The following is a 13,580-nucleotide window of genomic DNA, read 5'->3' as shown; positions in this document are numbered from 1 at the left end:
TGGTTTGGTCTACATTTTTACAAGAAGTAATGTGAATATTGCATTTAAATTCTGTTATCAGATCAGATTCTGGGTTACTGATGTGGGATACATTTATCTTGTAGATGAAGTTTGTGGAATCTATACTAAGCAACAACACCACAGACGACCACTGTCAGGAGTTTGTCAACCAGAAGGGGCTCCTACCTCTGGTTTCTATTCTGGGCCTGCCCAACCTGCCCATTGACTTCCCCACCTCTGCTGCCTGCCAGGCTGTAGCTGGTGTCTGCAAGTCCATACTGGTGAGAGCATAAAGTCCACTGTTTCTCACTTTAAACTATTTCATTAGGAACATCAAATGTGAAATACTAATTACTAATTAAACACACCCTTTCAGACTCTTTCCCATGAGCCCAAGGTCCTCCAGGAGGGCCTGTGCCAACTGGATAGTATTTTGACATCATTGGAGCCTCTTCATCGCCCAATCGAGGTGCCTGGGGGGTCTGTGCTTCTCAGAGAATTGGCTAATGCGGGCCACGTCACTGATGCTACATTGTCAGCACGTGCTACACCTCTGCTACATGCTCTTACAGCAGCGCACGCCTACATCCTCATGTTTGTCCATACTTGCCGAGTAGGACAGGTAAGTGTTTTTTTTACAAGATTGGTGATCTGTTCAGTTTATTTTTTGGATCATTAGTAAAAGTTAATTAATAATGATATAGTACTGACAACCTCCTCCCAGATTTCAATACATTAGTCATGATAGCTCTGCATTATATGAGTAGACTATTATCTGTGTAGTCAATTTCTTTTTGTTTATTTACCCTAGGTTTTTCATGTATACTTGATTCATGTGTTTTTCTTTTTTTTTTTTTTTTTTTTTCTAATGGATTAAATCAAATGCTTGTTAATGTGGTAAACTATTAAACATCTGTGAGTCTCTGACAGGGTAACATTGTCATCAGACTGTATTTTACAGAATGTCAGTACAGTCTAATGTAGATCATAAATTAGATGTATTCCTCTGAACTTTTGTATTCTGAATGTGTCATGTTTCTTTCTGAGCAGAGTGAAATCAGGGCTATCTCAGTCAACCAGTGGGGCTCCCAGCTGGGTTTGAGCGTCCTCAACAAGCTCAGTCAGCTCTACTGCTCTTTAGTATGGGAAAGCACTGTCCTGCTGTCCCTTTGCACACCTAACAGGTGAATCTATCATTTACCACCTTAAATTTATTGTGTGTTCTTCTGGAGACCTTAACACTTCTTTCTGCTAAACAGTCTGCCGCCAGGTTGTGAGTTTGGCCAGGCTGACATGCAGAAACTGGTGCCCAAAGAGGAGAAACCATCTGGCAGCACTGCTACAGCCATAGCCTCTGGCTCCAGGAGAACGGGTAATGTTACTTGTTTGTAAATTGATAACAGCAATTTCCAAACATATCCCAAAAAAAAATCCTCCCTCAATATCTGTCTATACTATTACTTTTTTGTAACAGAGTCTGAAGCAGTATCTGTTGACTCATCTGCTGGTGGATTGTTGGAAGGCATGGGTCTAGATGGGGATACACTGGCTCCCATGGAGACCGACGAGCCCACTGCAACAGACCCCAAGGCCAAATCCAAACTGACTCCAGCTATGGCCACTCGCATCAAACAGATTAAACCTCTGCTATCTGGTAAGTTCAGTCCCTGAGAACAGAATCTTTTGTTTTATGCATTGAATTTTTTTTTTACTGATAATTAAAACATCTCTAGGGTCTTTAACAATGGCTGAATAGCTGGTTATTGGGAACACCAAAACTCTCATTAACTAAGTGTATTCATCATCCCTTATTTTTCCTCCAGCTTCATCACGACTTGGCAGGGCACTGGCTGAGCTCTTTGGCCTGTTGGTGAAGCTATGTGTGGGCTCACCAGTGCGACAGCGCCGCTCCCACCATGCAACTAGCACAGGCACCACACCAACACCTGCTGCCCGGGCCACTGCTTCTGCCCTTACCAAACTGCTCACTAAGGGTCTGAGCTGGCAGCCTCCACCGTACACACCCACACCACGCTTCAGGTAAAAACAGACTATGACATTTTGCTGTTTAGTTATGGATCCACAGAAAATTTATATTAAATTATTTTCTTTTCCCAGGCTGACCTTTTTCATCTGCTCAGTGGGTTTCACATCTCCCATGCTGTTTGATGAGAGGAAGTATCCCTACCATCTCATGTTGCAGAAGTTCTTCTGTTCTGGAGGGCATGATGCCTTATTTGAGTAAGTCCTAGTTAAATGTGGTAACATCAGATGAAATGCATTTTTTTCTTGGAAGTGTTAATCAACAATTATAGTATTATAACAATTTTTTCCTAACTGTATTGCCATTGGTTTTGTTGTGTGCAGGACGTTTAACTGGGCTCTGTCAATGGGTGGTAAGGTGCCTGTGTCTGAGGGTCTGGAGCATGCTGAGCTACCAGATGGGACAGGAGAGTTCTTGGATGCCTGGTTAATGTTAGTTGAGAAGATGGTAAACCCAAGCACTGTGTTGGACTCCCCACATTCCCTGCCAGCTAAAATGCCTGGGGTGACACCCACCATGCCTCAGTTCAGTGCCCTTCGATTCCTCATTGTCACCCAGAAGGTAAGTAGCAACTTCCTCCAAATTAGAAATTCCTACTTATAGTTAATAAAATATTTTTTTTTTTTTTTACTTGAGGTATAATGGATATGAAACAGAGACTGGATCTGCAATGCATACATCCACAGTCTCAAAACACAGATACTTTGAGATTTAGAGTTAGATGTGAGATTTAAGTAATGCAAGATAGTAATACCACAGAAGGTCGATTTCTCCCCTTGTGAACTTGACCTTATTGGAATGCACTATGTTTATGTATTTCTTGTATACATTACTTTGAGACTTTTCCTGTCTAAGATATTTCATATACTTCTATGTGCTATTAAACACTGTTTCTTGTTCACCAAGGCTGCATTCAACTGCATCCGCAGTTTGTGGAATAGGAAACCACTGAAGGTGTATGGAGGCAGGATGGCTGAGTCTATGCTGGCCATTCTTTGTCACATCCTGAGAGGGGAGCCTGTAATCCAGGAGCGTCTAGCCAAGGAAAGGGAGGGGACCGTACGTCCAGATGAGGAGGCTCCCTCTGCTGGATCTCTGGGAGCCAGTGGAGCCCCTGGAGCATCTACAACAAGCAGCGAGGGACCTCCAGCAACTGGAACAGGTTCTAGTGGGCCAACAGCAGGATCAGCTGATGATACCTCCAACTCTTCTACCCGCCGTGAGCCCCAGGTTAACCAGGCTCAGCTCACACAGGTATGATGGAAAGCTGTGCGAGTCACTCCTATCTTTGGAACTTGGGCTTTCTTTTCAGTAACTGTTTTTGAATCGCTGTGTGAATATTGTGCTGTGTGTGCACTTTATTACTGGGTTTTTCAGTTGCTTAGTATCGTTTGTAGGTTGACAGGTTCTTCACACAGCTTCTTGCTGTACCACCACTGAAGGCAGTTTTGACAGCACAGGTTAACTGCATAATATATTTGGGTGGCCGCGTGAGCAGTACACTAAAACAGACCAGCTGTGTTTACCAATCTTCCTCCCCCATATTCTGCATAAACTGAATCCTGGGCCGCAATTTGTTTTATAACAGGGAAGATGCAGAGGGGGAGAGAGGCACGAACAGGTCCGCCAGCAGCAGCTCCAGCAGGTATAAGAGTTTTCAGGGAGAGGGGAGACAGGATAGAGGGAGGGAGTAAAGAACAGGAGGAGTTGAGGAGAAAGAAATAATGTGACAAGACAAGTGTGATGCAGGTATTTTAACCAGACTAATGGGATTCAGAATGTATCACAGATTTTCTGTGTAGTAATCTGAAAGTAAAAGTTTGGATCAGTTGTTTTGCTGTGATTAAGGCTTATTTAGAAGGCCACTCAACCATTATTTAAGAAGAAAAGAGAGTAAGTAAAGGATTGTCTTTTTATCCTTCATATTTTTTCTGACTTCATTTTGCCCTTTGTGACATTTTCAACTCTTATGATTTAAGAGTCACAATCTCGCCTTCTTCTTGCCCTTCTTTCATGGTACTGTGTTTTCTCTTGTAAGCATATTTCTTCCTCTTTTCTGTGGTATTCTAGCTGATGGATATGGGTTTCTCACGAGAGCATGCCATGGAGGCTTTATTGAACACCAGCACCATGGAGCAAGCCACAGAATACTTACTTACCCACCCTCCTCCACTTCTTGGTGGAGCAGTAAGGGTAAGGCTTTGCAGACAATACATATGGTGTTACAGTCTTTGAAACTTAAAGTATTGTAGATAACATGTTGCACTTGATACATCTAGGACCTGACTATGTCTGAGGAAGACCAGATGATGAGGGCTATTGCCATGTCTCTTGGGCAGGAGGTCAGCATGGAGCAACGCTCTGACTCTCCAGAGGTACATCATCCTTAATGCTCAAATTACATGGAGAAACTGTTATGTTGAAACCATCCGTTACTAAATACAGTCTCATCAATTTCTAAACAGTCATTTAGTGGCCGAGTGGCTATTGATATTATATCTGTCTCTGTTAGGAAGCAGCACGTCGACGTGAAGAGGAAGACAGGAGAGCTAGGGAGCGGGCAGAGGAAGAAGAGGCCCGCTGTTTGGAGCGCTTCATGGAGACTGAACCACTGGACCCCCAGGAGCTGCATACCTTCACTGACTCCATGCTGCCTGGGTGCTTCCACCTTCTGGATGAGCTGCCTGACACTGTCTACCGTCTCTGTGACCTGCTGATGACCGCCATCAAGAGGAGTGGCCCAGAGTACAGAGACCTTATCCTTGGTCAGGTTGTTCACCAGGTTAGTTTATAAATGCATGTCTATGCTACAGTTTGTTCTTTACTGTTTACCACACATACACACTAAAAGACATCTTTTATGGTTTGGAGAGAGTGTTTTAGGAACATGGAACATGTGAGTCTTTCTATTGTATCTGTAGTTGAATCACTGGTACTGGTGCAATATGTTGCGTTTATATGTGCTTACAGTGTGATATGATCTGTGTGATGGAATCTGAATAATGCATGGAACTATTTTTGTGTAAATGTTAACTGACTCCTTTCCAAGCTAATGGTTGTTATAGTTTTATACTGCTGCTGCTATTGAGGAGCAGAATAGAGGGATTGAGGCACTTGAGAGCAAGCATAAAGGTTTTTGTTGAAAATTCATCCATAGTTCTTTACATACAAATCAGCATTCAGTCCCATATCATGGAATGGCATAAAGTTGTATAATACACTTGGAATATCCTTGTTTGTTCATACTCAGTTGAATATCCCAAAATGATCCTTTTTGTATGCCTTTGAATTGTACACTTTTGTCACCCATTTTGCATCTTGTTATTTTTAATTACTATTGTGGAAATATCTTTGAACTTGGTCCATGTAAATCACTGAAACTTAACTAGCTGTACAAAGCATACAAACCTTGTCTTAATATAGGAGCACTGTCTTCCTCAACCTGACTATATGCATTTTATGTGTAGGTGTGGGAGGCAGCAGACGTACTTATCAAGGCAGCTGTGCCCCTGACGACCAGTGACACAAAGACTGTGTCTGAGTGGACCCGACAGATGGCTACACTGCCCCAGGCCTCCAAACTGGCAACTCGGATTCTGCTACTGACATTGCTCTTTGAGGTAACAGAAATGCATTCAAGGTTGCAGCTTGAAAATCTGTGGTTAGTTGGACAGTTCTTTAGTCATTAATTAATTAAACTTACTAAATTGTTTTTCTGTCTTGGAAGGAGCTGAAGCTGGTGTGTGCTAGAGTGGTAGAGAACAGTGGCATTCTTGATTTGCTGATTAAGCTGCTTGAGGTGGTGCAGCCTTGCTTGCAGGCTGCCAAGGAACAAAAAGACATCCAGACACCAAAGTGAGTGCTGCACAGCCCCCCATATTACTTAATTACACAAACCAGCATGTTGCAAAGGTTACACAAATTGAACTCCTAACTGAGGTCTGTTGCAAATCTTTTTTTCCTGCAGATGGATCACACCAGTATTGCTGATCATTGATTTCTATGAGAAAATGGCAGTTTCCTCAAAGCGCAGAGCACAAATGAACAAGGTAGAGGTCACTCTGATGAAAGAAGTTTATAAAAATGTGGTGTGTAGTGGAAGTAGATAAAACACTGTTAATACAATCTATAGCATAGCTTCCATAAATTCAACATTGTAAAGGTGCTTTTGTGGCGTAATTGCTGAATAAGTGTATGATGCATTTATTTTCCACATCCTGTCATGTTCCTTTTTAATATTGAATGTTCATTCTATCTCCTTTTAGTACCTGCAGCCCAATGGAAATAACTGGCGATGGTTTGATGATCGCTCAGGCCGCTGGTGCAGTTACAGTGCATCGAACAACAGCACCATAGATTCAGCATGGCGAGCTGGGGAGAGCAGTGTGCGGTTCACAGCTGGACGCAGGAGATACACTGTGCAGTTCAACACCATGGTGCAGGTATGTAACAATCGCATCTTTATCAACAATAGAGAACATAACTTTTTTTTTTTTTTTTTTTTTTTTTTTAACATTTTATGGTTGTTTACTTGGAGAATTTGGGTGCTTTTCTGAATCTAACTTTGCAATTGGACAGGTAAATGAAGAGACCGGTAACAGGAGGCCAGTGATGTTGACTGTCCAGAGAGTTCCTCGCTTGCCCAAGCCTGCCAAGTCAAGTAGCATGACGGACTCGGAGAGAGAAGATGGGGACAGGAGCAAAGTTGAAGAAACTCAGACTGATATAGACTCTGGGGCACCAGTGGAGATGGGTGCTCCTAAAGTGGATTCAAGCCAATTGAAGGAGAGCACATCTGGGGCCTCGTCTTCCATGGAGCCTGACCATTCTCAGGGTTCTGATATTGTTGTACAGGGTTTGAGTGAGGACATGACCACCATCCTTATTCGGGCTTGTGTCAGTATGATCAGTGTTCCTGTCGACCCAGACACTCTCCATGCAACATTGCGTCTTTGTTTGCGCCTTACACGCAATCACCACTATGCTATGATGTTTGCTGAGCTGAAGAGCACACGAATGATTTTGGGCCTGACTCAGAGCTCTGGCTTCAATGGATTTACTCCACTTGTTACTCTGCTGTTCAGACACATCATAGAAGATCCAGCGACACTTCGCCACACCATGGAAAAGGTTAGAACCCACTCTTTGAACTAACACAGTAAGAGTTGACCAGTTATTTTTATAGTTGAATATTGGATCTAATATGTAGCATTTGTGATTATAACTGTTTATTTCTTTATCTGATAAAATGCATGAATTAAGAAATGTATCTCTTTGGCTCTGATGCAGCTGCCACTCTCCATTTGTTGTCAATACTCTGTTAGACTACTAGTGATAGTCTACTAAATTAGTCCCCAAATTTCTGTACAAATTAAATTGTGACAAGCTGTATTTGACATTTTCCATAGAAAATTACTATTAACCTGTAAAGTATATTGACTTTTTAAGAAATAGAGCAAGCTTTTTTTGCATTTAAAATTAGTGTAAGGCTAATTTCAACAAAGATTTTTTTTTTTCTTGGTGTGGGTTTTCCAGATATTGAATTTCAGTCTCTTTGATTATCACGGATTGCTATCCGTAAAAACACTGCAAACATGTTATTTCGTTTGTGTAAAATATGACACACTAAATGGTAATTTTTAGCTCTGATACCAAAAACTTACATTTTTGCCATAGGTTGTGAGGTCAGCTGTGACCAGTGGAGCAGGAAGTACCACCTCAGGAGTTGTGTCAGGCAGTCTCGGTTCCAGGGAAATCAATTATATCCTGCGTGTCCTGGGCCCAGCTGCTTGCCGCAATCCTGAATGTTTTGCAGAAACTGCCAGCAACTGTGTCCGAATCGCCTTGCCTGCACCTCGTGGAGCTGGCACAGGTCAGTGTACCAGTGGTGGTAAATGTGAACGATACATGAAATGAAGGTTTATGTATGTTGCCACAGTATGTATTTTAGTCTTAGTATGATATTTTTTTCTTCAGCGTCTGACGATGAGTTTGAGAACCTTCGAATTAAGGGGCCCAATGCTGTGCAGCTGGTGAAGACGACTCCGTTAAAACTTTCCCCTTTACCATCTATCCCTGACACAATCAAGGAGGTTATATATGACATGCTCAATGCTTTGGCTGCTTATCATGCACCCGAAGAAAGTAAGACATATTGTTGAGACCCTTACAGCTACCTTATTACCACACAAGTCTTTTGAACGTTTTATCAAAGTTTTTATTCATGTGTGTAACGCAGCTGAGCGCCCAGAGGAGCGTGCATCTGCAGTACCTGGTGGTCAAGACCTATGCCAGATATTGCAAGATGTTGGCGATGATGTTTACCAGCAGTACCGACTCACACGTCAGGGCAGTGACTTTGACTCCCAGTCCGCATTCCATATCAATGTGAGTATAATTGACAAATAGGATTGTGTAGATTTTGTATTAAAATTTGATTTAATGTATCCCTGTTCAGTTAATAATACAGACATCTCATTTAGACTCAAGTGTTTGCTGCTGATGGAGGTGTGGCTGAAACTTCCCAGTCTGGAACACCACAAGGAGAAGGTGAAAGGAAATTCACTACTTGATCAGCAATCAGTATGATATTGTTATGTCAAAATCCTACTCATGATTAAAGGCTAAATGCTCACAGTGTAGAGAGAGATCTACTCTACAGTTGATATCCTATGTAATCCATTTTATATATTGTAGCTCTTGAACTTGGCTATTAAGGTCAATATTTTTTATGTAAAGGAAACTATTTGCTGCAGATATATGTTGATATACACAGATCTAAAATGTCTTTTTAATTCCTGACTTTAACCTTTTGAATGCTGTCTTAATATTTAAGTATGACAAACTGTATAAGACTGTAACTTATTTTTGTGATATCCTAACATCCTCAGCCTCCACACCAGAAGAAATGCGAGAGGAAAAGAAAGAACAGGAGGGAGAGAAGGGCACCAGCTCAGAAGAGAGTAAAGCTGCTAAGGTGAAGGCGAGCAAGCCATTAATGCCGACCTCCACCATACTCAGACTGCTGGCTGAACTTGTGCGCTCCTACGTGGGGATTGCCACACTAATCGCCTCCTACTGTTACACTGCTGGACAGTCGGAGCTGATTAAGGAGGTGAGTAGTTCAACCAAAACTTTGTCCACTTTTCAGTCCTCTGTTTTTCAGTATTTTACCTTTTTGACTTTACTGTTTTTCAACAGGATTGCAGTGTCCTAGCATTTGTACTGGATCACTTGCTACCCCATACCCAGAATTCTGAGGACAAGGACACTCCAGCCCTAGCTCGTCTCTTCCTTGCCAGTTTGGCTGCTGCTGGTACAGGCACTGATGCCCAAGTAGCCCTAGTCAATGAGGTCAAGGCGGCCCTCAGTCGAGCTCTAGCAATGGCCGAAGGTGCTGAAAAGCATGCAAGGTAAGTAGTCATTATCAGCCAATACAGATTTTGCCCATTCATGTTTAAAAGCTATTTTGTGTTTCAACTTTAAACCATGCTTTCTGCTCTTTGCAGGCTTCAGGCAGTAATGTGCATCATTAGCACCATCATGGAATCATGTCCCTCCACCTCCAGCTTCTATAGTACAGCAGCTGCGAAGACCCAGCACAATGGAATGAATAACATCATCAGACTCTTTCTAAAGAAAGGCCTGGTCAATGACTTGGCCCGAGTACCTCACAGCTTGGATTTGTCCAGGTACAAACATTCACCAAATTATTTCATCTGGCTTTGTGAGTGGCCTTTATGACATAGTGTGGAATGATAGAGCCAACCGTTATCTCTGTTTTGTGGCATCCTGTGCCATCTCACATTCAAAATATTGTTGTTCATACTTAGGATATCATCATAAATGGACTCTGTGTTTCCTGTGTTTAATCTGCTTTAGTCCAAACATGGCTAATACAGTGAATGCTGCCCTGAAGCCATTGGAAACACTGTCCCGCATTGTGAACCAGCCCAGCAGTCTGTTTGGGGGCAAAGGAGGCTCAAGTAAGAACAAGACTGAACATGATACTGTGGGAACTGCAAGAGACAGCAACAGCAACACTCAGGACCAAGGTAGGAGCAGATGAGAGATGGGATACTTTAGTTCCAGTAATTTCATATGTTTGTTGCTAATCTGCAGTATCTGCTCCAGGTGAGTCTGGTGAGACCGAGGCAGTGGAAGGAAACCACAGAGTCCAAGGAACAGACGGTGACCTGATGGACGGAGAGACAGAGGGGGATACAGTGGTCATTGCTGGTCAGCCAGAGGTTCTCAGTACACAGGCTATGCAGGTGATTGATTTTTATCTTGCACTAAGTATTCCAACAGCCATTCACCACATTTCCTAGTACATTCTGGTTTTTGTTAAGAGGTGCCAGAAATGGAAAATTCCTTTTTTATCCTCGTAGTACAGTACTTTTAGTTATAATTTTAAGATGCCTCAAGTGTCCAAGTCCAACCCTGTTCCATGACTGTAAACATTTTTGTTGCTTGTAGGTGGAGAATGAGTTAGTGGATCTGATTGATGAGCTGCTAGAGAGAGATGCCGGCACGGTAAACAGCACGATCATAGGTAAGCCACAGCATCTGCACTTCGATAGTCTGTGTGCATCGTGTTTGAGAGAAATCCAATGCTCATATTTTATTTGTTGTCATGTCAGTGGGGCGCAGTGGTGAGGATGAGTCGCAAGAGGATGTACTGATGGATGAGGCTCCCTCTAATATCAGCCAAGCATCTACTCTTCAGGCTAATCGAGAAGGTAAAACGGTGACACAACTGTGTGTTGCATCCCAAATTACCTCAGACCAGCTGACGCTACTGTAATGAATTATCTTGAAGTTTTCTGATCTGATGAAATATGATCTGTTTGTTTTTCTCTACCATTAGACTCTATGAACATCCTGGAGCCAGAAGATGAGGAGCACACACAGGAGGAAGATTCAAGTGGCAGCAATGACGATGAAGACAGTCAAGATGAGGAGGAGGAGGAAGAGGAGGAGGAGGAGGAGGATCAGGTATGTATTAATTCAATGAAGTAAATATAGTTTTGTATTATGCTTATTTTAAAGACTCATTGGCACCACTTTTTCTGCAGGATGATGAAGAAGGAGATGAAGATGATGACGATGAAGGTTCAGAGATGGAGTTGGATGAAGACTTCCCTGACATTAATGCAGCTCCCCATATTCGCTTTGAACGATTTGACCGAGATGATGACCTCATCATAGAGTTTGACAACATGTTCTCCAACAACGGTAAAAATTCTGAACCAGAGCATCATATTAATTAATTTTAAAGAATGTTTGTTAGACTAAATAATATAAAATTTCATCTTGCTATGTAATTGCATATGTGCCAGGGTAGATGAGTATTCAGTAGACTTTTAACAGTTACTTTCATTTGTCAATTTCTGTTGAGATCTGTTTTCTCTATCAATTGATTTGTCTATAAAAATATCAAGGAAGTTTTTCCCCAAAGCACCAACCTCAAATATCTTGCTTTGGTCCACACATCAAAGATATTTGGCAGTTTACTGTTGGAAGACAAAAGAAAATAATGTAGCTTTGAGAGGCTGAAATCAGAAAATGTGGTTGTTGTTTTTTAACTATTCAAAACAATTCATTATAATACCTATCAGTTCATTTAGTAGTTGGCAACTTGTTGATTACTTGTTATTGCTCTATTACTGACTGGTAGGAGCTCTAACCCAGGTATTTTTTTACCCACTGATACATCTGATTGATTAAGGCAACAAACCTGATATATGACTGTCAGGGTATCTCCACCACATAGTGGTTAGTTTTATTATAAACATTAATGCAAAATTTGCAACAGGGCAACCATTTCTAATATTTAGTTTCCTTTTCTTCCATCAGCTGACATACCTCCCTCCCCAGGAAACATTCCCAGCTCTCACCCACTGATGGTGCGCCATGCCGACCATGGTTCCCTCACTCTAGGTGTGGCAGGTACTAGCAGCCGTCTGGCACAGGGGATGGGACGCAGCCAAAGAACATTGCGCCAACTCACTGCCAACAGTGGACACACCATCCATGTCCACTACCCTGGCAACCGGCAGCCCAACCCTCCTCTTATCCTGCAGAGGTGAAAGCATGCTGCATTACTGCAATACATTACTATTTTTTTCCCCTGCATCAATTCATGATTACTGATTCAAATGTGTGTTGCTCTTCTACCTCCTCAATCAGATTGCTAGGCCCCAGTGCTGCAGCAGACATTTTACAGTTGTCCAGCTCTCTGCCTCTGCAGTCTCGTGGTCGTGCTCGACTCTTGGTTGGAAATGAAGATGTTCACATTATTGCTCGTTCTGATGATGAGTTGTTTGATGATTTCTTCCATGAACAGAGCAGCACAGGAGGACAAGCAGGTAAGCATCTCCACAAGCCTCAGATAAGATTCTTAGAAGTCTTTTCATTTTCTGTGGTTTTGAGTGATTGTTCTTTTTCTAGGCACTCTCTCCAGTATTCCCACTGCCTTAACAAGATGGACAGATGAGTGTAAAGTGCTAGATGCTGAGAGCATGCATGATTGTGTAGCAGGTAAGTCAGGCCTATGCCAGGGGTGTGACTATTTGCTGTAGAATTGCATATAGCCATGATGGATTACTTGGGCATGGAAATGTATATTTCTGCTTTTAGAAAATATTTACATTTTGGAGAAACTGATCGTGAGAAGTTAGAAATGATGAATATAGTGGTCATGTATGTATACATTGTATTATGGTTATTGTTGTTTTTATTATGCATTTTACTCATCTCTACACAATAAATATTCAACTCAATTCTAAAAGTCTTATTTCAGCACAGGTTTTCCTCATTTGGTGTGTGATTTCATGATAATGAAATTCTGCTTTGATAAAGGCTGTATATTTCTTAGAAGCAGCATTGAATGCAGTGTGCACCAAGATTCATTTCTGATTTAATGTTTGCAGTGGTGAAAGTTCCAATCCTTCAGCATTTGGAGAGTCTGCGAGATGAGGAGTTGGAGGAGCGCAGGGAAAAGCGAAGAAGGCAACTAGCTGAGGAGGAGGAGTCGAAGCAGAATGAAAGGAGAGCATCTGGAGCAGAACAAGCTAGGGAACAGAGCCTACAGGTTGGCAAATTTTTTTTGGGGGGGGGTCTCTGATGGAAGAGGGGATACTCAAGGGAGTTGTATCTTATCTTTTTTTTTTTCTTTTTTTTTCCCAATTTGCTGAGCATCAACTGTTTTTCTCAACAGGGTTCTGGACTGGGGACAGTAAATGGTGCAGAGAACACTGCAGGTACTTGCAAAGACGACATTAATTGTGTCCTTTTTAAAATGAAAACATGTTTGGTCCTAGGGTAAATGGATACAACTCAACGATGGGTACCCAGAGAGAACCAGCCAGAAGAGCGTGCTTTGGGATGAGGTAGTAGTTTGTATAGTTTTAGGATCACACCAGATCTGGGAGATAACTATACAGTCTACTGTCTTTCTTAGGGCAACGCCATATCAGCTTGGCATCTTCAACCACAACAAGCAAATCTACTGTTTTGCAAAATGCAAGCACAT

General features: G+C 42.1%; 1 protein-coding gene across 11 annotated transcripts in view; it reads left to right on the top strand.

Moving 5' to 3' along the window:
* huwe1 (HECT, UBA and WWE domain containing E3 ubiquitin protein ligase 1) overlaps window positions 1–13,580 on the top strand; it is a 38,961-nt gene that overhangs the window by 12,229 nt on the left and 13,152 nt on the right. For 10 of the 11 annotated variants that reach the window (XM_030139701.1, XM_030139711.1, XM_030139705.1 and 7 more), the window contains 35 exons: window positions 105–281; window positions 377–622; window positions 1,051–1,184; window positions 1,260–1,372; window positions 1,475–1,654; window positions 1,824–2,040; window positions 2,119–2,241; window positions 2,368–2,605; window positions 2,951–3,298; window positions 4,115–4,237; window positions 4,324–4,419; window positions 4,557–4,826; window positions 5,512–5,664; window positions 5,772–5,899; window positions 6,012–6,093; window positions 6,310–6,486; window positions 6,623–7,174; window positions 7,721–7,916; window positions 8,021–8,188; window positions 8,283–8,431; window positions 8,527–8,593; window positions 8,935–9,158; window positions 9,245–9,456; window positions 9,553–9,735; window positions 9,926–10,098; window positions 10,178–10,317; window positions 10,523–10,598; window positions 10,687–10,785; window positions 10,914–11,041; window positions 11,122–11,281; window positions 11,903–12,131; window positions 12,236–12,414; window positions 12,497–12,586; window positions 12,979–13,139; window positions 13,266–13,308. In XM_030139701.1, coding sequence (XP_029995561.1) covers window positions 105–281; window positions 377–622; window positions 1,051–1,184; window positions 1,260–1,372; window positions 1,475–1,654; window positions 1,824–2,040; window positions 2,119–2,241; window positions 2,368–2,605; window positions 2,951–3,298; window positions 4,115–4,237; window positions 4,324–4,419; window positions 4,557–4,826; window positions 5,512–5,664; window positions 5,772–5,899; window positions 6,012–6,093; window positions 6,310–6,486; window positions 6,623–7,174; window positions 7,721–7,916; window positions 8,021–8,188; window positions 8,283–8,431; window positions 8,527–8,593; window positions 8,935–9,158; window positions 9,245–9,456; window positions 9,553–9,735; window positions 9,926–10,098; window positions 10,178–10,317; window positions 10,523–10,598; window positions 10,687–10,785; window positions 10,914–11,041; window positions 11,122–11,281; window positions 11,903–12,131; window positions 12,236–12,414; window positions 12,497–12,586; window positions 12,979–13,139; window positions 13,266–13,308 — 6,034 coding nt within the window. The remainder of the gene's footprint in view (window positions 1–104; window positions 282–376; window positions 623–1,050; window positions 1,185–1,259; window positions 1,373–1,474; window positions 1,655–1,823; window positions 2,041–2,118; window positions 2,242–2,367; window positions 2,606–2,950; window positions 3,299–4,114; window positions 4,238–4,323; window positions 4,420–4,556; window positions 4,827–5,511; window positions 5,665–5,771; window positions 5,900–6,011; window positions 6,094–6,309; window positions 6,487–6,622; window positions 7,175–7,720; window positions 7,917–8,020; window positions 8,189–8,282; window positions 8,432–8,526; window positions 8,594–8,934; window positions 9,159–9,244; window positions 9,457–9,552; window positions 9,736–9,925; window positions 10,099–10,177; window positions 10,318–10,522; window positions 10,599–10,686; window positions 10,786–10,913; window positions 11,042–11,121; window positions 11,282–11,902; window positions 12,132–12,235; window positions 12,415–12,496; window positions 12,587–12,978; window positions 13,140–13,265; window positions 13,309–13,580) is intronic. The other variant, XM_030139707.1, reaches the window with a different exon arrangement.

This window comes from Sphaeramia orbicularis, chromosome 7 (genome assembly GCF_902148855.1).
Source record: "Sphaeramia orbicularis chromosome 7, fSphaOr1.1, whole genome shotgun sequence".
In the NCBI taxonomy this organism is placed as follows: domain Eukaryota; kingdom Metazoa; phylum Chordata; class Actinopteri; order Kurtiformes; family Apogonidae; genus Sphaeramia; species Sphaeramia orbicularis.
The sequence above is the reverse complement of the archived record's forward strand: the minus strand, read 5'-3'. Positions and strand labels throughout refer to the sequence as shown.